The sequence below is a fragment of the Myodes glareolus genome, chromosome 4 (assembly GCF_982192425.1).
Source record: "Myodes glareolus chromosome 4, mMyoGla1.1, whole genome shotgun sequence".
Lineage (NCBI taxonomy): Eukaryota > Metazoa > Chordata > Mammalia > Rodentia > Cricetidae > Myodes > Myodes glareolus.
In genome coordinates, this window is record NC_142029.1 from 93,670,968 (window position 1) to 93,698,074 (window position 27,107).

A 27,107-nucleotide genomic window follows, 5' to 3' on the forward strand; every position below is an offset into this window, starting at 1 on the left:
CAGGAGGTTTATCCCTAATATCCTTAGTGGTGGAAATGGACATTCTGATACTCTCACTATGACTGGGGGGGATCTTTTCTTTCTGCCCTTTAGCCTACAGAATCTTCACCCTAAATATTGACCAGGAAGGTTCAAATGGGATCCAGTTCTCCATGTCAATATCTCTATAGTCACAGAGATCAATTGGGCAAGCCCAGGGAGATCAGCACCAAATTCAAGTTTAACTATAGCAGTGTGCCATAGGGTGCAACTTTTCCTTAAGAATTACAGAACCTCTTTGGAAATGGATGAAGAACAGCAAATACAGTAAGACAGCTTGCTAATAAGCAATAGCAGTTCTGATGTGGTCGGGTAGGGCCTATTGGGAAAAGGGTTTCTGTGTTGAACAACAAAAGCTGACTTTCACCCTGGCATTCACCTACAACCCAGTTGGTCTTCCGATGCCATCTGCTTCCCTTCGTTTTCTTTCCTGACTCATCTTTGTGCCCTTGTTGCCACCCTTTCTCCAGTGCCCAAGGCTCTTCATTTGGTGTTGAGCCCCAAGCACTCCTGAACACTCTCAAGAGTGGCCTGCCCCATCCCACTTCCTACAAGCTTTATGAGATGTGTATCATGAGTCTAGTGAATTTGTATTCAAATAAGGAGACTCCAAGTGCACAGTTCCTGGGTTCTGATAGAGGAACGTTTAGAAGTAAACCAGAAACATGCCAACCAGCTGTACCCACACCAGGGAGCAGGGAGCAGAAGAGAACAGAGTAGTGTATTCTGAGTGTATGATCTTAATGAATGTCATTCCTGCTGGTTTATAAGGAGCTGCAGAGTGGTAAGGTCTCTGTCTATGTATGGACCAGCAGAGAATTCCAGCTCCCTTGGGCTTGTGATATTTGATTTCTTCTAGCTTGGTCAGCGAATCATGTCATGGATTCAAAGATTGACAAGCACAGAGTAACCGTCCGTATGGGCCAGATGTGTTCCCCATTGTGGCCACTGACAAGGTGTGCATCTTAACCCAATCTGTTTCCACTGGTCAGGACCATGGCAGTGTGAGTGTATATAAACCCGTACAAACTCAACCCCTGAGAAAAGCAGAGCTATCCCTACTCAGGGGTTTGTAGCTGTCTTTCTCTGTACCAAGATTCATGCTGGAGAGATGTGATGTGGCTGGACCAGAAGGGGCGTGTCTGCAGCCTAGCTCCTTTCCTCCTCGGAAGTCTAGACAGCAAACGCTTGCAGTTTGCCCCCTTCCTGCCGGTCCCACCCCTCTCCAAGAGAAAGTCTGCCTTGGCAAGAATATTTTTCTCAATCATCCTGTCACAGTTAATGCATAGGTGACACTTTTTGCTCACGCAGTTTCAGAAATTTATTAATCTCATACTGAAAATATTCTGACTTTCAAACAGCTTTGAATTCCACGTTCTTTCTCAAGGCACGTTCACAATAACACAGGTGGGGAAGTGAACAAGCAGACATTCACATCGGGACCTTCCTCCGAGGTAAGTTCTCCTGCAAAACTGTTCCCTTCGGAAGACGCAGGGTTGGCCCTCATGGACAGAGAAGTGGCAGCATCCTGACTGTGGGGACTGTCTCATTCCCTCCTTCGTACCTAGAGTTTCAGTTCAAGCACTAAACAGAGAAACACAGAACTATCCAGTGTTAGCATCGCACCCACTTCCAAGCTGACTGCTTTCACAGTCGGTATCATCTTGTAAGACCTAGGAATAAAAACTCTTTTAATAAACCTGTAGCCCCATAACCCATCCATTAAATATTATAAGAAGTACAACCACAGATCTCTCTCTGTGTGTGTATGTGTGTGTGTAGATTAGTAGATCAGAAGCTGGCATAAGATTTCTTCCTCATTATCCACCTTATTTTTTTGAATTGTATGTGTATGGTGTGTTGCTAGCATGTGTGTCTGTACCCATGGTGTTCATGAAGGTCAGAAAAGAAAATCAGATGCCCGAAAACTGGAGTTACAGACGGTTGTGAAACACTATGTTGGTGCCAGGAATCAAACCTGGATTCTCTGGAAGAGCAACCACAGTATCTTCACCACCTTCTCTCCAGCCCCTTCAAATTCTTTTTTTAAAGCAGTCTCACTGAAACTGGACCTCACCCATTAGCTGGCCAGCAAGTCTCAGACATCCTCCTACATCGGCCTTCCCAGTGCTAGGGTAATTGCTACCAAGTCAGGCTTTCCGTGTTCCTGCTGGAGGTCAAAACCCCGGTGCACATGTTTGCACAGCAAGCTCTTTACATGCTGAGCCTTCTCTCCAGTCTCATCAGCAACACTTTCAACTCACCCTCCTTTGCAGGAGGATGCTCATTTAGCATCTAGAGAATAGACGTGGCCTCTGTTTCATGGACCACAGGAGATAATTCAGGCCAAATTCTAGATGGACCACAGCATCTGGGTAAGTCACAAAGCTTGCCAGGGACTTCTTGCTCCTCTTTGCCTTGGGCTCAGAGAGGTGCAGAGTCACTGGATGATACTTTACTCTGTCGGAAACACGTGACCCAGACTCGGATGAAGGCTTCAAACACAGGCGCTTGAGAAGGTTAGTCATCAGTCTTAGAAGCCTTAGTCATTCTTTGTATGACTGTCTCTTATTGTCAGTGATTGGTTGACTCACTTCCCCCAACTCAGGGGACAGATTTTCCGTTGATAAAAGTCTATCTTAAGATGAAAGGGGCATCTTTCTAATCCATAGAATCAAATGGGAAATATGGCTAGTTCTCGAAGCTGTAGAAAACTCCTAACATCTTTCAGGAGTCTTCTACAAGTATCTGCATTGTCTGTCCATGCGACCTTGGGTGGCTTTGTTCCCATCAATACTGGATGAGCTCACACAGTCATAGGAAAGACACCAAATGAGTTCCTATGGCTTCCACATGCCTGCTTCAGTCACACTTGTCTATCAGGTCTCTCTTCTGCAGCCTTGTAGAGCTATGAGTCTTGTAGTCATAGCCATGGGGTTCAGGGGTGACCACGCTGGCAGACTTGGCAGTTTCTCACCCTGCTTTCACACCCCCCACTGCTGGTCGCTCCAGAACACGGCCAGCCCCTAGGTTCACAGAAGCTTTCCTGCAGGTGAAAAAGCCGCTGCTACATTTGGGTGTCAACTGTCTCGTCAACTTCAGACAGGACAAAGTTAGGGTTGTCGTAGCTCCTCTTCATCCTGGCTCTGGTGTCTTTTTCGTTGTAAAGGCACATGGCGCAGTGAGGGGTTTCCACTTCCACCGTCTTGCCAAAGTTATGGAAATCCACTCGGTACTTCCCTTCCTTGGTCTTGGATACGATGGGGACAAAACGGTAGCCCCAGAGCACTTCCTCTGGGACGTAGGATGTGCGGACCTGGCAGGTGGCGCTGGTGGATTCCACTGTGCCATCTAGAAAGACGACTAATTCAAAGTCCTGCTGGGGAAGCGTTTCTGCTGCCATGTGGAAGAAAGGACTGTGGTGGTCAATGACGTGGTAGATTGTCAGCGGGGAGATGAAGAACAAATTCTCATTGCCCGTATCGACGACAAAGTTGATATTGGTCTGATCCAGAATAATGGTCTCTCCTTCAGGGGTGATGGTGGTCTTCAGGAGCTTGCCATAGATGTGACCGCCAATCAGAAGGCTCTTCCTAAGGTTCGCCACTCGGATGAGCAGGCAGAGCTTCCCACCACGCTTGCTGATCACCGCAGTCTTGCTGAAGGTGATGGTCTTTGCGCGTTTTTTGGGTCTAGAGATCTTGGCTAAGATGGCGCCACACATGAATGAATTGATGATCACTCCGAGAATGGACTGGAAGACGAGCAGGAAAATGGCAGTGGCACACTGTTCCGTCACAAACCTGAATCCATAGCCTATGGTCACTTGAGTCTCCAGAGAAAACAGAAAGGCTGAGGTCATGCCGTTAACGTTCTCCACACAAGGAGTGTGATTATCAGGTGGGTAGAACTCCGGGAGGTCCTTGTGAACATAGGCTACCACATACCACAGGAGACTGAATAGGAACCAGCTCCCCAGGAAGGCTGTAATGAACACGGTCATTTTGTACCTCCATTTGAGGTCAAGTACGGTTGTCCAGATGTCCACAAAGAATATAAACCTTGACTGCACATCTACATTGCCAAACTCTATGTTACACCTTCCATCCTTGGAGACCAGCCTTGCTCGTTGCCGTGAACGCCCGAAAAGGTGCGTGACAAACCATTTCCGAAGATGTTTGAACATCCTCTCTGTCAGGGTCCTGATCTGAAAACACATCAAAGGGGGCAGGTCAGATTACAGTTGGAGCAGCGGTGACGTGGGTGACTCACATACACACTCAGCCACCTCTGAAAAGAGCATTCAAATCATCAGGCTGGTTAATCATTTGCACACACCAACTACTTTGTCCCTGGGTGCCAGCATAAATCTTACATGGCTGCTATGTCACGTAAGTGGAGAAGACACCAAGTAGAGAGTTGCTAATAGCTAATATGTTCAGGCATTTGCTGACCTCAGTCAGTCCCACAGGGATTTAAAAATGGGGCGATGGTGGCACATGCATTTAATTCTAGCACTCGGGAGGTAGAGGCAGGCAGATCTCTGTGAGTTCGAGGCTAGCCTGGTCTACAAAGCAAGTTCCAGAACAACTAGAACAGTTACACAAAAAAAAAACACTGTCTCAAAAAAGAAAAAAAGAAAGAAAAAGAAGTGACCCATTATAATCTGCACTTTTGCTTATTGGATACTATGCAAATCATCTCTGCGTTAAAATGTAATCTATTGCTATATAATAATTTCTGTGAAATCATAAGCCTAGAGCACTATTCATATTTTCATGATATATGAAATAATTAACTGAAAAAAGGAAATTCATCAATATATCCACTAAATTGTCTTGTCTGCTCTACCAATACATCAAGAGACATCCTGACCCATTTCAGTTCCTTCCTTTATTAAATGAAGGAACTAAGAAAAATATTAGATGACTTGCCCAAAGTCATACCCCTCACCCATGCCCACCAACTCCATGCCAGTCATATTTTGGCTCATTTATCAAATATTCTAGCCTAAAGCTGTGCTCCCCTAGAACACTTGAAGACAGGACTTCTTAGCAGAGTTCACAATCCAGCAGGTGATCTCACAGACTCTGAAGATCCACATGCCTGTCCTTGTTCACTCACGTGTTCTGCCAAGACTTTCAACAAAAATAGAATGAGATTGGCCATTGGTATTCCACACTCCCCTCAACTGAGCTCCAAGCTGATGAACACTGATTTCACCTGACTTCACATGTTCTGTGAAGGTAGAACCATGTTTAACTCATTCCTAGAACTCACCTGCTAGTTCAGACTGAGTGCTTACCACTCTCTTCATCAGCGTGAGTGGGGGTATACAGGGACTGGATGAGGTCCTTCAGAACAGTGTATGAGAGAGAAAGAAAGAGGGGGAAAGGGGGAAGAATGGAGGAAGGGAAGGAGGGAAGGAGGAAGGGGGAGAGAGGAAGAGAGAGAGAGAGAGAGAGAGAGAGAGAGAGAGAGAGAGAGAGATTTCCAGCAAAACAGTGTTGGGGCTTTCCCCTAAACAGCCAACAGTAGTGAAACTCAAGGGTCTTAAGCCTAGAATACCTCTTCCTCTTCCCCCACCCCAAAAAATCAAGGTGTGCCCATTGTGGTTAACACTGTCTTTGTGGTATTTTTTTTATTAAATGCAAAGATATTTTTAAAAATAGATCTCAAAATCCCCCTTGAAAAATGTGTTTGCTTGTAAGAACTAGGAAGCGAAACCAGCTCGGCGACACATTTTAAACAAAAGCAATATTCCTCAGTGTCTCGTTCCTGGCCTTACCCCAGGTGAAAAGACAAGGGGCTGGACCAAGCAGAAGCAGTGAGAAGCAGTGCCCAGTTATAGCAGAGGCTTGAAATGTAAAGGCCGGGCTCTAAAAATAAGAACAAGAAATAGATACTGAGGGAGTTGTATAAGCTCGACACACCCAGAGAGCTCTGTCCATCCCTTGCAGACCTCAAGTCCCCAAGAGTCAGACGAGAGGATGGCCCCAGGTAGGGCACACACATGGCAAAGGCTACTTCCCTGGTTCCTCCCTACCATTGCTCATGCACCTAGGTGTAGCCTGGTCTGCACTTTCAAGTGGCAGATGCTCCTGCCCAGGTTTGTGGAAGCTCACACTTGCTTACAGGCTGGCTCTCGCCTATTGCCAGTTCTAAGACCGGCATTACCCACGGAACCCACACACTCGTCGTCACACGTTATAATTCAAGATGACTTCTGAAACACCAAATCCCAAGTTTTTCGTCCCCTCCACCGTTCTCCAACCTTTCTAAAATTTGCTTCACTTTGAAGGTGAAGGGTATTTCTGTAAAGTGAAGTCACATCTCCAATTAAGTTTGGGTTTTCCATGACCGTGCCAGTAAAATATGATATTCACTTCCTGGCCTTCTGAGCAGTAAAACAGGAGCAGCCAGCAACCCACAGAGCTTTCCCCAGACTGTCTGCACTTACCAGCACTCTGGACACACTCCGTTCTGCAGCCTCCATAGTGGGAAAAGCAAGCAAGTGGTGTTATTGGGAATTGTCTGTAGGAAGACTGACTTCTTTTAGAGCCAGACAAATGAGCCGTAAGCTTCTAAATGATGCTTACTTGGATTAGCTTTCAGTAGTTAACAAGTGGAGTCATGTGGTTTATACTAACACAAATGATTGTACTCAGACCAAGCCTGGAATTGGGTATATATAGATATGTTTTTTTTCAAGCCTCACATGGCTTGAATACCGTCATGCTAAGACATGAAATACCACCAGCTGAGGTCCTGGGCAGCAAACGTGGATTGGATCCCAGCATGGCCCCCCTCTCCTTTGCCACGGTCTATAGCCCTCTTGCCGTTCTCCTGAGTCGTGCCAAATAACTTTTGGCTAGAAACAATTAGTTACCATCAACCTCCCAGTCAATTTTCCGAAACATAATGAATACTAACCTTTCCACGTGGTCACAGATACAGGTGGATGGGGAGACATAGAGGGGAACATGTTTGCAAGACAAGAGTAAGCTCATACCAGGAAGGAACAAGATACCACATTAATCTCTCTATACAATAACCACTGTTATGCAAGACACTGAGATACTATTGTGGGGTTTCATCTGGAAAAACTGGACTTGACTGGAGGCGCACTTTACACGTACTGGATAAGCATATGGTGTTGATCTGTTTGATGAAAGAGTGAGGAGAGCCAAGAAAGCACGTAAATCCATCCACTCACCAAACCCATCAGCCGCCTGGCGGATCTGCTGTAATGCAGATCCCACTTTGCCAGGACCGTGACATTTAATCTAACCACAGACAGAGCCGATGTGCCTTTATGAACGACTGGGCAATTAGAGATTATCGCCAGGGTCTTAGATTATATAATGTGTCCCGGCTTTTAGGTGCCTTTCTTTTGAAATCAGTAAATCTTAATAGCAAGCAAAGGGCTGCACATTAGCTAATGTTTACCCACGTATCCTTGGTGGCTGGCAAAACAAGTGGGTTGCATTATGGCCACTTGGTCTTTATGCCCCAGCATTCTTGTTCCGTAAATAGGACATTTGCAGAAAGCAAGACTTTCCCAGACACTTGCTGCTCATTGGCTGTCTGCGTATTCCTTGGGCTCTGAAAGATACCCAGAACTCTCCCTGGTCTCAAGGGGCTCACTGTCAGATGAGAAGGTGAGCTGCCTAGGTCGGAACTCAGTGGGGTTTCTGTAACCCCATAAGTACAACTTTTCCATAGGATTTCCTATTAACTACGGATCTATCCTCCGAGGTTGTGTTTTGAGCAACTGCAAACACCTTTCTGTGTATATTAAACATACTCATCTATCATCAGTCCATAGGGATCTGCTGACACTTCTGTGTGTACTAGTCACCATGTTAGGCATCACGTAAGTAATGGCTGATTGGCCATGCCAACAGGCATCTCCCAGGTGGCCCAAGGGAGAGGAATAGATGAGTCCAAACAGACCTAGAGGACTGTCGCTGTGATAGGAACCAGCAAGTACCCTCCAGGGAGCGCCTATTGAGAGCAGAAGCCAACCCCTAAAGATGTGGTCGAGTCACAGGTAGCAAGGCCTCCATAAGCAATTGCTGAGTTACGATAAATAAATGGGTGGATGTGTTTGTCCATGGTGAGAACTGACGGTTTCCCATACTGCTCAGTAGCCATCAGCTCCCCCACCCAGAAGAGCTACTTTACAAGAAGTCCTGTAACAATGTAACAGTGAGACGTGTAACTGTAGTCACCCTACATTTAACTGTGTGTGTGTGGCCCAGGCAGGAGCAGCACAAGGAAAACAAGTGCATGGGAGAAGAAAGAAGACCCAAGATAACACACAGGAGAGAGTGCTAAAGGAAGCTGGAGCAACCTGGGGCTGGAAAGTCAGGTGGGGGCCAAACCACTCAGAACTACCACAAACCCACAGGATAAGCTGGATCTGAAATGAACGCCCATCCTCTCAGAGCTACAGAGACAATCCGTACTTCTAAGTCAGCCTGAGACACCTCTGCGTAAAGGTCCTTGAAAGCAAAGGCATCTTCCTCCAGGGTAGGCTTGGTGCTCTAAAAACACGCTTCATTTGCATGCAGCGTCCACTCCAGCAAAACAAGCTCTTCCTGCTAACAAGAACCTACATGCAGAGGTTGTTTTGGGGGCTTCTGCCCAAGAACACTTCGTATTGGAGAAGGGGTTTCTCGGGGCACTTATCATTCTGACCTTCCCCCAACCCTAGCGGCTCGGTGACCACTGTGTATGAGAGATGGGGGTCGATGCTTGCATCCCAAGTTCAAATTACAGGGGCTGTTGTGCCTTTCAACTCAACTCTTCATGGCTTCTATGCTGGAGTCAGTTGTTATGGTAGAGTAGGAAATGTGGACTAGGTGGTCCAAAATCAATCAGGTGCCCTATGATTGTCTCTAGTCCCTTGGTAACTCTGATACAAAATAACTTCAAGTTTCTCCGAAATTGGTCTGCCTCAGACCAAGAATCAGGTGAAGTCAACACACATCTCTGGATTGTCCACAGTCATGCATCCCTGGGACTCTGGGCATCTTCTCTGCTGTCTTAATAGACTTCAGCACATGCTCAGCTCATTGACCACCTACTAAGTATCAGGTGCATGATGGGAACAAAGAAGGAATGGCCCTTACTTTGCAACCACTCCCGAAGAAGTCACTCAGTAATTATCATGCACCAAACTAAAGTGGTACCCATGGGGCTGTGTGGAGATGGCCTCTTGAGCCCATCTTTGCTGAAAAGTTTTAAAAAATGCAATTGCTTCTGTAGAGGGCTTCCTCTTTTCTGTGGAAATCATCACAGAATGGCTGAAAACAGCCTCCCTGTTGGATCTAAAATCCTACATAGTCCTTGGAGCCTCAAATCTCCTGACCTTCTGGGCTGCCTCTCATGTGCCTAGGACCCACCGAGTGGGAGGTCTTTGGTTGGGCATGTCAGAACTTACCTCGAATGTCCTTGGCATAACTGAGCATCTGGTTCATTTAGGGTAGAACTCGGAGTGGTCAGTTGGACTCAGTCCTTCCCAACCTTACATCCTAGGTATATGTCTCCCATGCCTTTGCCAGGCTAGACTGGGTAATGCATGGGAAAATACGTCGCTGTTGGGGAGTAAGTGTGTCTCATGACTTCTCCCACAGGAAATCAGAGTAGCTTATCTGGGGTGTGAATACAACATAGGCTTCCTAGGGTCCTTCTCTCCTTCCAGAAGTAAGTTCAAGAACAAGCTAGAGGGGCCACATGGTCTGGGGCACTTCACAAGCACACAGTGCTGACAGTCTCAGGGCCTTCTAGCTGCAGCCCCATTATCTGAATGAGTTGGTGCGTTCTGCATGGGAAGTTATAGGAAGATAGAGGATGTGGCCGAGAATGTTCCCAGAACAGGAAAGGACCAGAAGCAGCTTGACAAAGCAGAAGTGTTCTAACTTGTGTCCACAGGCCTGAACTTGAACTCCAGCTGTGCCCTTTAGTGACCAGGTGAGCTGAGCAAGTCACCCTGCTTTCCTGAGCTATCTCCTCATCTGTGAGATAACTCTAATGCTATCCTGCCAAGTATCGTATAGCAGAATACACAGTGTCCCGAGAGCACAAGACAGACAGTGGCAATATTCATTGATGGTTCCCAAACCGAAACCAACACAGCAGTTTAGCCAAATGTCACCAGCTCTTACCACCATGGACTACCACACAGTCAACCTGTAACTGCACCAGAGGAGAAAACACTCATAAAGGGGAGGGACATATTCTAGCCATACGCGGCATCTATGATTGATGCTGGTTTCAGAGACCCCACTTCCTGATAGGAGTAGACGGCCTAGGAAAAGCAAAGATGATTCATGAAGGATTGGTCAATAAAAAGGCAGAGCCTTTCTTAGAAAGGCCTGGTACCTAGGCACAATGCGCATCTTGCTGCCATAGCAACTAACTAGCGTGTGACCAGCACCACCACTACGTACACTTGTTCCCTGAAAGGGCAGTCTCTTGCCTGATGCCCACAATCAGGTTTTGGTGGGCAGGCAATGTCACAGACATCATTGACAAAAGCCCTCTGCTTGTCCTAGGTCTGAGGAGTAAGAATGCTTGCTTTGCAACCATGAGGACCTGAGTCCAAATCCCCAACACCCATGTAAAAAAGCCCCGCGAGTAACTCAACAACCCGAAGGTTTGAGGGTGGAGACTGGCAGATACCTGGAGCTCAGCTTCAGAAACTGTGAGCTTTAGATGGTGAAAATTGACACTAGGGGCTCCTTGCTTGCAGAAGTCACGTGAGCAGGGGCCACTCTGCATAGGATTGTTCTGCTATAAAGAGGTGGAGACTCATGGAAGCTACTAAATAATACACGGAGGGCCACTGCAATGATTTAAAGTCTGCACGTTTAGGATTTAGATGCTGTCTAGCTGACTTGTGGGCTCACGGTGCATCCTGAGAGGATCACCAAAGATCTCTGCTTCAGGCCCCAGTGGGAGCTCCGGGAACTATATCATTCCTTTGGATGAGCCAGGCTGCGAACAGCCAAAGCCGCACTCAGGGAAGATGCCCATGAAGTAATACCAGTCTTAGGTGACAGTACGTGTTGGCTGTGGTAGATGGCAGTGGTGTGGATGCTGGGAACTTCTGTGTGGCTTCCCGGCAGATTTCGTAGTGCAACTGTTTCTTAAGGTCCTTTGGAAATGGTGGCACGCACTGCCTTGCAAAGGAGGACGCTTGATCTCAGCTTTGTCCGGAGTTTATAAGACGAGCACTTCCCCGGGGTCTATGAAGATGGCAACAGAGAACAGACCTCCACCCCAGGGGTTAGGGGGCATGAGAAACTGGCAGGCACACAGTGGAAGCTCCCAAGAGTCTGCCTGAAATTTTCTTAGCAATCTTCCCATCTAAGCCCAGGAACACTGTGCCTTAAGGAGGAAAGGCTCTGCTTTATTGCCTGAGTTGACAGGGGAAGAAAGTTAAAAATGAAGACTCTTGTCCCCAAAATGGATGAAAATAATGACCTCCAACACCTCCTCCAGTCTTAAAAAGTGAGACTAAGGGCAGGGTGACAAAAAGAAGGGCCCCAGGAGGCTCCTCTCTCCGGTTGATCACCCCAGGAGACACGGTTGCATGCTGTGTGTACAGCGCCCCCTGGAGCACAAGAGAGGTACTGCTTACTGACATCGTGGGGGCCCCAAAGCCAAGCGCAGACACAACTTGCATCAATCAATTGCACTTGGATTTCATAACAGTTCTGAGAGCCTGAGAACTGAGGCCCAGAGATGTTATGCAACTTGCTCAAAGTCACAAAGTAGAAAAACAAGCATAAAGCTTAGAAGGAGCTTTGTTTTTAAGCTCTATAACATACTCAGAACTGCTGTAAATAGCTACAGAAGGCAAACATGATTTCAACACCTGCTCGCGGTGTACGGGAATGGCAGCTTGGCGCACATTTCCTTGCTCTGTGTGAGGAATCAAATGGTTTGAACTACTAAGAGATGAAGAAGGGAGGTCTGGTTAGAGGGGAAAGAACGAGGTTTTGGGTCAAGAAAGAGCCTATGCAAAGGCATCACGAGGGGACTCGAAGGGCACAGGGCACATTGGATTGGATTTGGTCTGAGGGTCACTGGTGCCACTAAATGTGCCATTCAAAGTCCTGAACAGCTCAAAAATGGTCAAAATGCTGGCAGATCGAAGAGGTAACTGGATGCAGATGAAGACTTGCCACCATCAATTTCTCTGCCTCACCGGGCAGTGGTGGCACACATCTTAAATCCCAGCACTCGGAAGGGAGAGTTTGAGGACAGCCTGGTCTATAGAGAGAGTTCCAGGACAGGCAGGGCTACACAGACAAACTCTTGTCTCTGAAAAGGAAGGAAGAAAGGAAATAAGGAGGGAAGGAAGGAAGGAAGGAAGGAAAGAAGGAAGGAAGGAAGGAAGGAAGGAAGGAAGGAAGGAAGGAAGGAAGGAAGGAAGGAAAAGAAAGAAAACTCTGCTTCCTTCCTCCTACAGGTTATATGGCTTGAGCCAGTATGGGCAATGGCCTGCAGATGGAGAAACAGTGCCCTCCACTTGGAGATGTCATAAATGTCTACAGGCTATCCACACCTTCTTCAGGTAGCAGTTCATTCTGACGGTGAGGAAGAGACCTGGGACTGCCCAACACACAAGGCCACTGTCTGGACAGATGGGACAGCTCCCTTCAGAATCCTGGGTACAATCCTAGGCAGATAGAGTAGGCCAGACTCTTCTGCACAGAGAGAGTCAGAAGGACCCGTTCTGCCTCTCGTGAAATTAACTTTGACTCGAGTTTTCAGATTTGGTCTCGGTCCAGGCCTTCCTGGGAGTATTTGCCCTAACAGTAAATTCTGGTCCCTAATAAATTTAGGATTGGAAATTAAATTAACACAATGATCCAGAGGCTTTCCTGGTCTAACGACCTCTGATTCTTACTTCTATTAAGCAGAGAACATCTACACCGGAGGTGTCTAGGTATATAATCTTACACGGAAACCAGTGTATGTTCTCAGCAGGCAGCATGGGGCAGAAACTGTGAAGAAGTCATATTACATGCACAGGAGGATATTAGATATTTAAAGGAATTCTAGGGTGGATTATTTTATAGAGTGAAGAACAATTTTTTTGCAAATCAAATAATCACCGAGCACTCATGTATCTCGTAACAGTGTGCGTTTGGGTGGAGGCGGCTAGGCTGGAGACTGGACACATCGAGAATGACACTGCTCTTAAGTTTCACATGTCAAGCCACCCACCTCAAATGGCACAGCAATTTCATGAAAGAATTTAAATGTTTATAAAACTCCTATTTATTATGTGCTTGCAAACCCTGTTATTAGCCTGACCCTTCTAACTCTCTGTGGTTTGCGTTGCTATTACATCAACTCACTCCTTTCAGCCCAGAAATAAATGAATTCCATGTGAATGAGAGCCCCAAACACTGCCTGCAACAAGACTGTAAGCTCCTGATTTAGAGCAAAGATATGGAATTTCCAGCCTTGACGTTGGTTACTGAGAAGGATAACGGTCCACTAAAGCCTGGGGAGAGGGACGTGGAAACCAATGTCTATGGCCTGCATCCACAGGCAATGGCTGCCTCAGCTCAGCTTGATACACAGATAAAGCTGGGGGCCTTCAGTGTCAGCCCTTGTGTTTGGAGGGGCGAGTGGAATGCCCTCTGCTCCCATACTCTAACTAATAGTATGTATTTTTCCCGTTCCGGTCCCATCGAGTCACCAGGGTAGAATGTGACAAGTAGGTTTGAGGATTTGAATCAAAAGGCAGTCATTTATTTGCTTATACTGGGGTGCTGCATAATCATGTAGTGGGTCGGCTTCCTCAGCTGTAAAGGGGACATTTAGGTGTACCTGACAGACAGACAGACAGACAGACCGACAGACAGACAGACAGACAGGAGGAGCTTCAACAGCCCTGGGGATAGCAAAGAATAGAGCCTAAACTTACCTTACAAAGTCCTGCCACTCCTGAAGGAATAGAAGGGATGGGAGGACCTGCCCCAGGGACACCATTGTCTGTGCAGCCTTTCACTCTGGGCTCCTGTGACCCGCGTCAAACATGCAGTGCAAGGCACTTCCTGAAGGGTAAAGAGAAGGACACAGTTTGAGGTGGCCCATGGAATAGCTGGGGACCAGTCTTCCTGTAGCTTCTATTGCTGTGCCCCAGGGGACCTTCAGAGGTCAATTATTACCCGTTTGGGCTTGAGCTCTGCCAAGCCATGAGAGTTACATTAATGGGGAGGCACGCCATCTACCCTTCCACATCAAGGTGCTTTCTGGGAAAGTCCTGGGGCCACAAGGAAGCAGAGCTGGTAGTCTCTGTGACCCTGTAGTTTCACGGCACCCAGCCACCTTCTGCACATGCCCGGTTCCCGTCTTCAGGGCTCTACTTTTGGATGGACTGAACGGCCTCCTCCTTGCTACAGGCAGAATCCCTACAGAGTGTGCTTCTCTTAGGATGACATCACAGAGCCTTCTTCCCACCCAATTCCCTCCAGAACTACAAAATATTTTCATTCATCCTTGTATGTAAAAACATGCCCCACTCTTGTGTCTGTCATTGAAATGAGAAAGACAAGCACAAGGGACATCCTTCCAGGATTCATGGCCAAACCATGCCTGGCAAACAGCCCACTGCAGCCCCAGCTCCTGAGAGGCCAGTGGAGCCTGGTCTGACGCACATTCACCCATGCCTTTCCTCCCTCCCCGGGTACAGTGACCTGGAAAGGGGAAAGGAAAATCTGCTTCCTTTTCTCCTATTGTCCTTGTCCCTCTGTCCTCATCAAAATGAACGGAGAGAAGCTCCTGGGTTCCAGACCTCACTAGGCTGCAGATTTGTGCAAGGTGGCTTTGTTATAAGACGGACGAAATGACATCCGCCCCTGCCCTGCACAAACACTTGCCCCCAGATGTTTATAGCAGCTTTATTCATTACGACTTACAAGAGGAAGCAGCCCTATGTGTTTTTCACTCATCCGTAAATAAGAAGTGGCATGCCTATAGAATGGAAAACTGCTCATCCCTAAGGAGGGATGATGGTCTGATGGAAGTCACAGCATGAGGGAAGGCACTACAGCAGACTTACACTAAGGAGGCCAGATAGTCTGCGATCCTTTGCCAGACATGTTTGGAATAGGCAGATCTATACAGAAAGAAAAGTGGAGAAGTGACTGCCCAGTTGCTGGGATGACTTCCAATTGTTCTTTAGAAGAAAAAGAAATGGTTTTGATATTGGCTGTGGTGATAGTTGCATAGCTTTGTAAATACATTATTTTTAAAAAAAATTACTGAAGAACACTCCTGATGGCGGGATTGTATAATGGGAGGTATATCCCGCCAAAGCTGAACATGCACACTAAAGTACCTGCGACAGAGAAGCAATGCAACAAACTTCCTCCCACCCTCACCCAGCTTCCGCTCCTTCAGATACCTGATGGAACCTCAGGTGAGCCTGACTCACCACCATCATGGCTACCCATTGGTTACTTCATCCTGGAGCACAGAAAGCATTGTTCTGGACAGCCATCCTTTCTCTGCATCCTGGCTATAGAGACGAGACGTCTGCTCTCTTATCTGAGTTCAAGGGCAGCCTAGTCAACACAGTGGGTTCTAGGACAGCCACAATTTCTTAAACTTCTCCCAACCATAAGGGGCAGGGGGGAGTCAGGTGCAACAGAGAAAGTGAAGTCCTGGGTCCCCATCAGGCTACACTGGATGTATTATAACCTAGAACTTCAGCTCCAGGGCGGGACTCCCCAACACCTCCAGGGCTGTTAGTTGGGGCTTCTGGACCCACGAGTATTCCAGGCAAGCCTCATGGGGCCCTAAACAGGCCATAGTAAGTAGGTGGAAAGATGGTCTCACACCACATGTAGGCTTCACACAAGAGTGTTTGCCCAACCCTGCTTCGCACATCCATCTCTGGTTCTTGTTCTTTGTCTTCCTGCTTTGTCATTTAGCACTTCTACTATTTCTAGCATCTAATTCCTTGTCCACAGCTCTTGTATTCTGGAGTCAGCATCATGGAAGCCAGTCTCTCCAAAGGGTCAACACCAACTCAAAGGCAAACCCAGAGTCCCCAGGACCACTTAAAACCATTCCTTGAGATTGAAGAGATGGCTCAGCAGTTAAAAGCCCGACTGCTATCCCAGAGGACCAGTTTCGATCTCCAGCACCCACATGGAAGCTCAAAACCATCTGTAATTCTGGTTCCAGGGGATTCATGACCTTTTTCTGGTCTCCAAGAAACTCTCATACACACAAAATAATAATTTTTACAAAATTTAAAAAAATGAGAACTGATCTGAAGTGCCCCATAGTTCCACCACTCCATCCCCTCCCCTGCTGCTCACTCCACCCCACAGGACCCCAGCAGAGAAAAGGACTAGCGAATGGGAACTTGCTGCTCCAGAGGGGGACAGCTGGTAGAAAGATGGCATGGAGTCCAGACTCGGGATCCAGTCAGAGGGTGGCAGGATCAGTCCTAGAGAGTTTGGCCCCTTGGACAAAAGCAGGGCTGAGGTCCTTGCTTGCTTCCTGAGGAGTGTCCTGCTCGTGAGTCAGCAGTAATTCACTGGACACCACTCTGTGTTCAGTAGTCAACCTTTAAAAAGAGGATCCTTGAATAGGGTGTAGTGACACAGGCCTTTAGTCCCAGCACCCAGGGTGCAGAAGCAAGCGGATCTCTGTGAGTTCAAGGACAGCCTGGTCTACATAGTGGGTTCTAGGACAGCCACCACTTCATAAAGTGACTCAGCCTCAAAATCAAAGCAAACAAGACAAAACAAAAAAGAATCCTCACTTGGATTAACACAAATCACAAGGGCCTGGTTGACGATACCTGGCCAAACCTAGGTCCCCCAGATACAGGGATATGGTTTGGGGGAGAAACTTAAAGACAGCCTATGGCAGTCTGAGCCCTAATTCCCCGGAGAAAACGTAGCCCAGTCCACCTGCTGAGCAAGTGCAGGCTCCCTTTGGGCTCTGGCCTTGAGACAGGTGACTGTGCCCAAGTCTGGCTTGAATTCAAGCTCTTCTGTTCTCTGGGGCATGACCAAGCAGCCTGCCTGGAGGTTCCCAGGGCTCATTTCTCCCATCTAACCCATGAGGGCAAGGAGGGGGCACAATTACTAAGCTGTTGTACATCCTCTCTCTCCTGCTCTCCCCTCTCTCCAGCCTGCACCAATGTTTCATGATTCCTCCGTCGGCAGCGTCAGACTAAACCCTGACATGTCCCATCTTGTTAAGGCTCCCCTGAGAGGGCAAGAAGACCTCTAGGAATTGTGAACAGATTGACAGTTGTGTTCGGCTGGAACTAAATTCCTGGGTCTCTGGCTCCTGGAGGTTGTGAGGCCCAAGTTGCAATCAGCATTAAGACTGAGGTAGTGCCCACGGTCTACAAATGTTTCTTAAATGAGTAGCAGTCAACCAGTGGACTGGGAAGCCTCGTGTGCAAGGTTCTTTCATGCTGTCACTGCTTCATACCCAACACCCCCTGAGGCCTGGTGGCCTCTCTAACAGAGCGACCCGGGGAAAGAAGCTGTTCTAGCTGATCAGCTGACTGGCTACGCCACAAATATCTAGGACAGTATGAAAAGCATACATTTTGAATTCAGAAAACGCTGAGGAGGCCATGGCAGGAAGGAGAATCAGTTCTCCCAGACACAGTGGAGGCACTTTTCAGCGTCTTCATTTTCCTAAGCCATGCTTACACGTGACAACTTACAGTGTGGGCATATCCGTACTGAGCATCTGTTTCTGCGGCCAAAGACCTGCTCATTTTTAAAATTTACAAACTAATTTATCTTATCAAGGGTTTAAACTTAAAAAAAAAAGCCACACCTTTAATGAAAATCTCTGTGAGTTCAAGGCCTGCTGGTCTCCAGAGCAAGTTCCAGGACAACCAAGGCTACAAAGCCAGGAGTAGGACCCTCTGCAAAAGCTTGAAGAGACCAAAGACCATGGAGGTGGAATAAAGAGATCAAAAAGAATCTAAGCAGTTTGGGGATGACGAGGCAGCCATGTTACAGGGACAAGCCAGAGCAATGGGACCAACCAAGCAGAAGGACCAAGGAGGAAAAGGAGGAGCAGAGAAATGAAAATGAAGAGCCCCCGAATGAAACATAGGGGACAGCAATTAAACTGTCAGAGCTACGCCGGCACATTTTATTGACGTTTAATTTCTGTTAGTATGGTAAATTCTTCTGGCTAAAGGTACGGGGTGTTGGATGAGTGATTAATGAATGAATAAAAATATGGGAAGGAGATATACATTCCAGAGTGCTTTGAATATGAGAAGAAATTGGATGCCTTAAACTGGCTGGAAAAATCTCGAATGTTCCATGAACGTCTCTTGAATCTAGTTTAGCCTCAAAATAGTTTAGGGACAAATCCGAAGAATGACATTTATGGGCATTCATCTCAGGCTTTCTTTATGCTAAAACAATTACAACTGCTCATGGCATTGTTAGCTGTGGTTACCTCTACTCTCTCCTGGGTAGACAGGAGCAGGGGGACACCGGAGACTACAAAGGACAAGTAAATGAATGGTATTCACACTGTCAGGAAATCGGAAGCTAGCCCGCTTTAGTCATGATTTCATTATTGGGTGAAACTCGCTAAAATGCATCCTTCCCTAGGTCCGTCACACCTGAAGGCTGGTAGGACATTCTCGGCAGGTGCCCCTTCCCATGTGACTGAAGTCCTGTGGCAGGACTGGGGTTGGAGACTTGATGCCTCCTTGGCACGGCATTACCGTGGAAGAGAGGAGCGGGCAGTTGGTCAATGAGTTCCTCCGTGGTACCAGAAACGAAACTTTGCAGGAGTAACTCATGCAGACCTGGCAGTGATGCCCTGATAGACTCAACTCTGTTTTACAAGGGAGGGAACTGAGGTTTAGTGAGTGACGGCCACTGTTTGGGGCACCAGAACTGAACCTAGACCTTGCACCATTCTAAACTCTACTAAGCTCCAAGCTGTGTGCTGTCCACCGCCCCCCACCCATTCAAGAGAGGTTAAATAGCACCTATGAGGCAAAGTTGGGTGGAAAATGAGAACCCCAACCAGGTGTCCAAATACAAAATCCCCTCAGTATTTGATCAATAAAGCAAATGAATTTTAACATCTACACACAGACAAATATGCAGTCCGAACATCAATGCACAGAAAATAAAATAAACAAAGTGATAGTAAATTGTGAGACGGACTAAGGAATACATGGTAACTACAAGTGGCTTCGAGGAGACCAGGAAGTGGGCCTGGCATTTGTCTGTGTGTATTTCCTCCAGGAGAGGAGCCAACGGACAGCTCATAAAATTCTGTAGCTCCAGTTTCAAAGGATCCAACACCCTCACCCAGACATACATGTAGTCCAAACATCAATGCGCATAATGACAATGAGCCAGGCATAGTGGCGCATGCCTTCAGTCCCAGCACTTGGGAGGCAGAAGCAGATAGATCTTTGTGAGTTCAAGGCCAGCCTGGTCTATGTGGAGAGTTCCAGGAGAGCCAGGACTACATAAAGATATTCTGTCTCATGAAAAAGTATGCGGACAAAGTACTTTCTCATCCCGTTGTGTGTCTCCTGTAGTAGTCTCATAGTCTCAGCTCAGGGTATGCCCTGGAACCGCTGTGGGCTCTGTGGGGTATCTGGAATCTGTTGTCTACCATGGGCCCACTTCAACCAGTCTGTTTTTTACAAAATCAGTTAAAGATCATCCTATAATATTGCATCTCTTAATAAAGCTTATAATTTTGTGAGAGGTGTCAACAACTTTCTATGTATTTTCATTTGAGAAACTCTCCAGGTCCTGTTTGATTAGAGATCTGGAACAAGAATGACTGTTGGGCTCTGAGGTGATCAGATTCCTCCAGCAGCTCCTGGGAAGGGACAGATGCAGGCAGGATAAGTTGACATATCATTAAATGTTTCCAGATATGGGGCACCTGGACTTTAGTGCTGGGGTGGCCAGATTATCAAAGGTTTCAATAATCTTGGTTTAATACAATTCTCCAGGGATGGGGCAGTTGTCTATTGATTGGGCCCATCTTATTTAAAGACGCCTACTATTTCTAGATCACTTTTACAACTTGGGCGTAAATTTGCATCTTTTCATAAAATAAAGCTTGTACAAAATGTAGCTTAGAAAATTTGTGAGTCATTTTCAAGAGTGGCCCAGGTGTAAAATCGCTTTAGGATCGATGCTACGTTATTCTGGCTTTGTTTTCAATCCACCAAGCTTGTTGTTTGGCCTTGTGGGCCCACACTCTTTTTTTTTCTAAAAAAAAACGAAAAAAAAAAAGGATTTTTCTTCCTTACAGTTGTGGATCAATTCTGTTTTAATTATAAAGAATCCATCCAAGAGGTGAATGGATAGGAATTGAAGAGGAGTTTGCATTAAAGAAAGCAAAACCAGCAAACTATGGGGGACTGTCAGCCCTCCTGACCAACAGGGTCAGGACCCACATGTTGCCTGAAAACCGTAATAATGTGTACTGCTACTTCAGGAGTTATCTTGGCAAGAACCAAAGTCTAAAATCTTGTTGGAAATTCAGGTGGCACACTCCACCCAAATTCCAAAATGCCTTCAGTCAGAGAAGACAAGAACTCACAGGTCACCCTGATAAGCAAGGATTAAGCTTGGACTTTTTGTGCCTATAGAAAAGAAAAGGTATGACTTCCTCTCTCAAGTATGGCTCTAATTTCCTTTTTATAAATATCAGGAATTGTCTAGAAGAAATCCAAAAGGAGGCCTATATTTTGGTACAGTGTATCACAGAAAAACTTTTAAGTTCCCTTTAGAACCCAGTAAAATATATTAGGTAATGTTCAGTAAAAGTGTTCCAAAAACAGAAGATCCCATCGTGGAGGTCTGGCATGATGTTACAGAAAACACACTGACTTTATCAGCTGGTAATAGAAACAGCCAGAACACATTGAACAAGAACAGCATTGACTGTCCTTTTTGGAAAAAGGCACCTGAGTGTCTAACTAGTCCATGCTATCTTAGCACAGAGATAGCAGGAGACGAGGTATATTTGGAGCAAGAACGAATGATCCAGGGTCTGTCAGATTGTAGGAAAGTCAGAAAGAGTCTATGGCCAGGCACAGAAGTGCAGACATAGAAGGGAGCAGGAAGAGTTCCATGGTCTCTACCCAAGAGAGGGGAGTCCAGGCCTTACCCCAATAAGACAAGGAAGATCCAGTGTAATCGGGTAGAAATGCCAAGAGATGTCCCAGGGTCTCACTCTGCTCCATTTGGCTCCCCACCCTTCCTTACATTCTTCATCAGATGGACTTGAAAGAGTCTCAAGTGCAGCGTGTAGAACACAGACTTTATTTCAGGTGGTGGTGGAGAAGACAGAGTTTAACCAAGTAAAGTATTCCCAGGGGAGAAAGTGGGCCATGATTAAAGGGGCTGCTGGTCAGATTTACATTAGAAAGTAGCCTGGGCAGCTTCCTGTGGGGGTGGGCTTTTCTAAGTGATTGACAGGAAAGGGACAAAAGCATGTAATGTTTTGAGGAAAGATTGGAATGTCACACCTGAACCCTAGGTAGAGGTTAGAACCCAGATTCCGTTCCTTGAACCAGCAGTCAGTTCTTTTGGTTGGCTTCAACAAACCCTTGAGGTTCCAACTTTTCATATGGTAGTTAAATCTTTAGGGGATAATTGTGATGCTTCTATTTCTAGGGTTACCAGGGAAATGGGGATGGGTCCATCCTCAATGTCTTCCAAGTCTGTGAATATCTAGCTAGCTACCTAGCCTTCGCAGCCCTTATGCCGGACACCCTTTCTGTGTTTCCAACGAGATGGAAAGTCCTGCAGAGTAGAACTGTCTTCACACTTTGCACAGGCCGGCAGGGCTTCCTGGGGGGTCTTCTAGCATGATCCTGTGACCTGTACCTTATCTCTAATGGCAAGTCAAACTCTATACTCCATGCATAACTATCGGTAACTCAACCCCCTAATAACATCAGAATAAAAGGTTGACTGTGCCTATAAGCACCAGACCAGACCCTCTAATCTCCCTGAATATCTCATTATTGACTCCATGGGTCCAAATTCTATTCACATTTTTTCCATGAGACACTAATAGCAGCCACTCACATTTGCCAAGTTCACTCTTCAAGGACAAATGACTGTTCTGGAAAGAGCCAGAAAGCTCCTAAGAATTTAATCAAGGGCAACGAACCAGAAGACTTCCCTTAGGGGCAGTCACCTGAGAGAGCTTTGCTTGCCCTAATTCTGCAAAAACCACCATATTAACCTGTTGATTTCAAATAGTGTTCGGTGCATATTTAAATCGTCTCCCTGGAGACACGGGGGCAATACTGATAAACAGTGGTAAACACAATTCCTGAACCCGAGCCAAAAACACAGTGTTTGAAAGACATATTTGGAAAATTCTAAGTGGAAGGTACTAGCCTGTATCTATGAGAATCAAATACGCATCGCCTCTCTGAAGCAAAGGTGGTCCCCATGAGTCTAAGTAATGTGCAGGGTTTGCAAGCATCCCACGTGTAGAACACAGGACTGAGTAGACAAGCAGGCCTTGTTGGACTCCATTTCTTCCTGGGGTAATGACGAAGGTAATATGCTCTTTTGGGTGAAGAACTTATTGATCTAATGGTTTGCTGGGAGAATTCAGACTCTCTTTCTTGAAGCCTGAGCAAGTCACCACCATACTGTGGACCTTAGTGTCTCTTCTTTGATGCAACCAATAAGCTGGACTCAAAGATTTAAGGCAGTGTTTGGGGGCTGTATGCAACAGGATGAAGCTATAGCCCTTCCAGGAGTTCGGGACAATTAAGTCAGGCACAGCATTTTGGGGTTGTCAGTATTTCTGAGGTTGCCTGTCACTTGCATCATCCTTGGGTTCTTGCTGCTATTTCTAAGATTTATTTTGTTTTTAATTACTTGTGACTGTACATGTGTGTGTGTGTGTGTGTGTGTGTGTGTGTGTGTGTGTGAGTGCAGGTCTGTCTACATGAGTCCAGGTGCCTCTAGAGGCCAGAGGCAGTGAAATTCCTTTAGGACTGGGGTTAGATGCAGTTGTGAGCCAACCAAACTCATAATCTCTACAAAAGAGGTACAGGCTCTTACCACTGAGGCATGCCTCCAGCTCGTCACTGCTACTGCTTTACAAAGCTTCTGGCAATCTGCGGGTCAGCATTGCTCCTCTTCCAGTTTGCTGGAAGATCCCGGCAAGGCAACAAACAGGAGGACTGGACAATAACCACAGTGAAGATGGCTCAGGCTCCAAGGGTGGAGCCTGGAATGCGCGCCAGGACTCCTGTGACCTCAGTCAACTTTCAAGTACTGTTGACTTTTCCAAGACTCTCGCACGTGGATTGTTTCCTCTACTTTCTTTCCCTTTGAAGACTTTTCTTGTTCATAGTTGGCTTTGTTTTTCCGGTGTCCACACCCTGCTTTTCCATTTTCAAAGCACATTACCCAGAAAGCCATTCTTTGCCCTTCCAGAGCAGAGCTAACATTCATGAATCATACGTGCTCCAGGAGAAAGAGTAGGCTGGGGGTGGGGGTGGGCGGGAGGAGATGCTCCTTCCTTTGCTTGTGGTTTTCGCCTGTGTCCCCACAATCTGCCTTTTCTCCACCCAGCAGGTTGGGATGAGCTTATTTGAAAAGACAGATCTGGGCCTTGAGGAAAAGTAGGAAAGGACTATCGACCTTCATTTGAAGGCCTGGGTTTGCCCTTTCCTTGGACATTACAGAAGCTAAGTTGGAATCTCTTTGGATTGATGTTGGAACCTTAAGGGTCAGTTCAGGTATAGGGACCAAAGTCCTAAAGTAGCTGGCTTTACAGTGGCTTTCCTAAAGTAGGTCAGGACTTAGAGCCAAGAACATTGAATTTCCAAACATTCTGTACCTTGGGACCTTACCAGGCATTTCAAAGCCTATAATCCCACCTGAAAAGGGAAGAGGGAAGGAATGAATGGGGGTCCTGGGGTCCCATGGAACTTAGATATGAATCTCAGCTCTGCATACACCAGGGTTTGGCCCAGTGCTTCCCAACAGGGGACTTTGAATGATGTCATGGGTCTCAGATCTTGATCTCTGTGCCTCCAAAGGTCAGGGAGGACCTGAGGTAGCCGGCTCAGCAGCCTCATCCCCATATACAGGAAACCCTACAAACACCACCATGCCCCATGAAGCCAAACAGGAAAAACTCAGGAAACATTGGCTCAACCTCATTTTAACTCACCACTGAGGGGGTCCAAGCAGCAGCAGCAGCATTCTTGGGAGAAACGATCCCCTGGACTACTAGCCTGGGGCTGACTCAGACAAAGGGGGTAAACATAGTAACAAAGAGCCTCTAGCATTCAACAGCAATGCTGTGACTCCAGGCATTATCTCAACCTTAGACAGTCACATGAAGTCATTCCTATGTCCTACAGGGCCACTGAGGAGTTAGTACTCGGAAACCAAGCTGACTCTAGCTCCAACAGAATGTTTCACTTAAGGCCCAAGCACCCAACGGTAAAGAAATTCTGGTTGCACCTTTTCCCCAGACAACCTTGCGTTCCAGTGAAGTAGAATAGACCAGAGGCCCCTGCAAAGCGGGAACACTGCCCACCATGCGCCATGCTCCAGCTTTCTGAAGCTGCAACCCAGACTGAGGTACAAAGATTAATTGTAAGGAAAGAGCTCACGGCCTTTCAAAGCCTGCTCACTCATCAGGTGAGCTTTGGGGACCTTGCCAGATCTTAGGCTTTACTTCACTCTTCCGTGTTTCCTGCTAGAGTCAATCAGCTACTAGATCTTAAGGAGTCTGTCTCTTAGTGATCTCCTACTTGGGTTCCCGGTCCGCCTTGTACCAAAAAGCCTCCTTTCTACTACTAGACTAAACTCTTACTTGGCATTCCATGGCTTTCTAGATACACTGAGCCCCTCATCACCCCCTGGGAGGCTTTGTCCTATGCACTCTTTCCTTGTCTTATATTGCCATTCACTCTCAGCCCCAGTGCTGCAACACCAGCTTAATGCCCCCTGCATGTGCCATGCCTATATTCTTATTCCTTATTCTGGAATGTTTTTTCTCTTGCCCCCATCAGGCACCATCCTATCTAGCTGAAATTTTTAGGATCATGCTATTTTGAAGTCTTCTCTTGATAGTGTAGAGTGCACTGCACTTCTTCTCGGCCATGGTTCCAAGACTGCCCTGCTGTGCAGAAGCCTCAGACCACCCCTGTATGTCTACTCCACACATCACACATGTAACCTAGACTGTAAGGGGCAGGTCTCTACAGCAATGCTGCTAATTACAGGCATGTGTCTGGCCATGTAGTGCTGTCCCAGCACAATTCCCAAAACATTCGAAATTTTCCTATTATACACTTATGGATAAGCGTATGGATATTTAAGATATCAGGCATAATATTAATATTTGTACAAGAATGAAAAAAAAAGATAAGTGTCATCAAAAGCCTGTTTGATGAAAGAGGAAGAAAAGCCAAATATGGGTTAAGTGAGGATCAAAGTTCTAGAACATTCAGTCCTCTCAGAGAAAGTTCTGTAAGAGAGTTGGGGAGTTCATTGATACCCCAGGGCAGAGAAAGGCAAAACAGGTGAGTCACAGCTGGATCTTCAGGAACTCACATAAATCTGTAACCTAGTATGGAAAAACACCTGGCAGAGAAAAGGAAAGAGACATGCATGGGGGGTTCTGACTCTCAGGTCCCCAGAGCAGAGCGTGTGTGGGCATCGTAAGCATCTTATGTCACGATTGCTTTTAAGAATCCACGCAAACCAAAAGCCACCCCCAGCACAAAGGTGCAAGGCTCCATTGTGAAGCATTTGTGCTCTCTGCTTCTTTACAAGTTCCGTCTTCAGCCTGAGAGGACTTGCTCCCTTCCTTGTGCAGAGGAAATCCAACTCCATGAGTTGAGTGTCAAAGAAAAGAAAACGGGGGAAAGAACTTAAAATGACTGATACTTTCCCAATAATCCTGTCCCATTGTGACTTAGGAGCATATTCACACAAAAGAGCGCATAGGATAAAGCAAACTCAGAAAAGGGTCGATGAGAAACTCCAGAACCTCGGTACTGGGCCCCTCCTTCAGCACAGGGGTGTCTGAGGAGCCCTTGTCTGCCTTTGCTTTCCCTCCACAATGTGCTCTGCTCTAAGAGTTGTAGGCTGCCCTTCTCCTAAATGTCGATGACAAAAACGCCACCTTCTTTTGAGTCCTTAGACTCAATCCAAATCAAATCCAAAGAGACAGATATTTGGAGAAGGAGCCCCGCGCCTGTCAGAGCATAGAGGACCACTTGGTTCCCAGAGCTGCACCCCAGGACATCTGTCAGAGCAATGCTAGGGAGCTGAACAAACAATGAGAGATCTGAACATCTGCACTTGAACGGTACAAAATTTCACAAGGTGCTGTGTAGGAAAATGAAGTGAAGGCACTTGCCTGAGACAAAATGTCATATAATGTGTAGCCTGCCTTCTCCACCTTAGACCTCACCTGCACCTTTCTCCTCTGCCTTCAGGACAGAGAAGGTCAGAAGGGAACTCTGCTATAAGCAAGGTGTCCCCGAAAGGATATCCCCAGATGCAGGAGACCTACACTCATCTCTGCTGCCAAGAGAAGACGCTGTGAGTGATGCAATCAGATTCAGCCATCCGGCCTCAGAGCTGCGAAGTGGCCAAGGGAAGGCAGAACGCGTAATCCGGCTGCTAATCCATCAGTAAGCAGCAGTTGAAAGGTGACAAGTGATTTAAAACCACACCTTGATCCCCTGGGCTAGGAGGGGCAAACCTGTCTGGATTACCAGTAGGGGGAAAGAGGGCACATTTCCATGAGAATTAACTATTTTTTTTTCTACAAAGAGACAATGAGAAGGTTCTCTTCTTACCTCATGGATTGCTGGGGTAAATATGGAGACAAATATTCATTTTCTTGGTCCCCAAGGAAGCAGCCAGGTGGCTGATATGAGCCAGTTCCCTGCAGCTTTGAGTGGAGAGTTTGGATGTCCCAGCTGAAGGCACTCAGCGCCTTGGGTTTTTATGTCTGTGGGTCAGCTTAGACTGGCTACTGACTCATCT

The 27,107-nt window shown here is 46.8% G+C and overlaps 1 protein-coding gene across 5 annotated transcripts; it reads right to left on the reverse strand.

Moving 5' to 3' along the window:
• Nucleotides 1–1,335: 1,335 nt before the first annotated feature.
• Nucleotides 1,336–27,107, reverse strand: Kcnj1 (potassium inwardly rectifying channel subfamily J member 1). 5 transcript variants are annotated; one of them, XM_048458798.3, is made up of 4 exons: nt 26,918–27,107; nt 13,994–14,123; nt 5,828–5,918; nt 1,336–4,246 (listed from the first exon to the last, which is right to left on the reverse strand). In XM_048458798.3, exon 4 carries the CDS (start codon nt 4,223–4,225, stop codon nt 3,107–3,109), a length of 1,119 nt encoding a protein of 372 aa, XP_048314755.2. In that variant the 5' UTR covers nt 4,226–4,246; nt 5,828–5,918; nt 13,994–14,123; nt 26,918–27,107; the 3' UTR covers nt 1,336–3,106. The 5 variants fall into 5 exon arrangements, with proteins under 5 accessions (XP_048314755.2, XP_048314754.2, XP_048314757.2 ...); XM_048458797.3 differs by lacking the exon at nt 5,828–5,918; XM_048458800.3 differs by lacking the exons at nt 5,828–5,918; nt 13,994–14,123.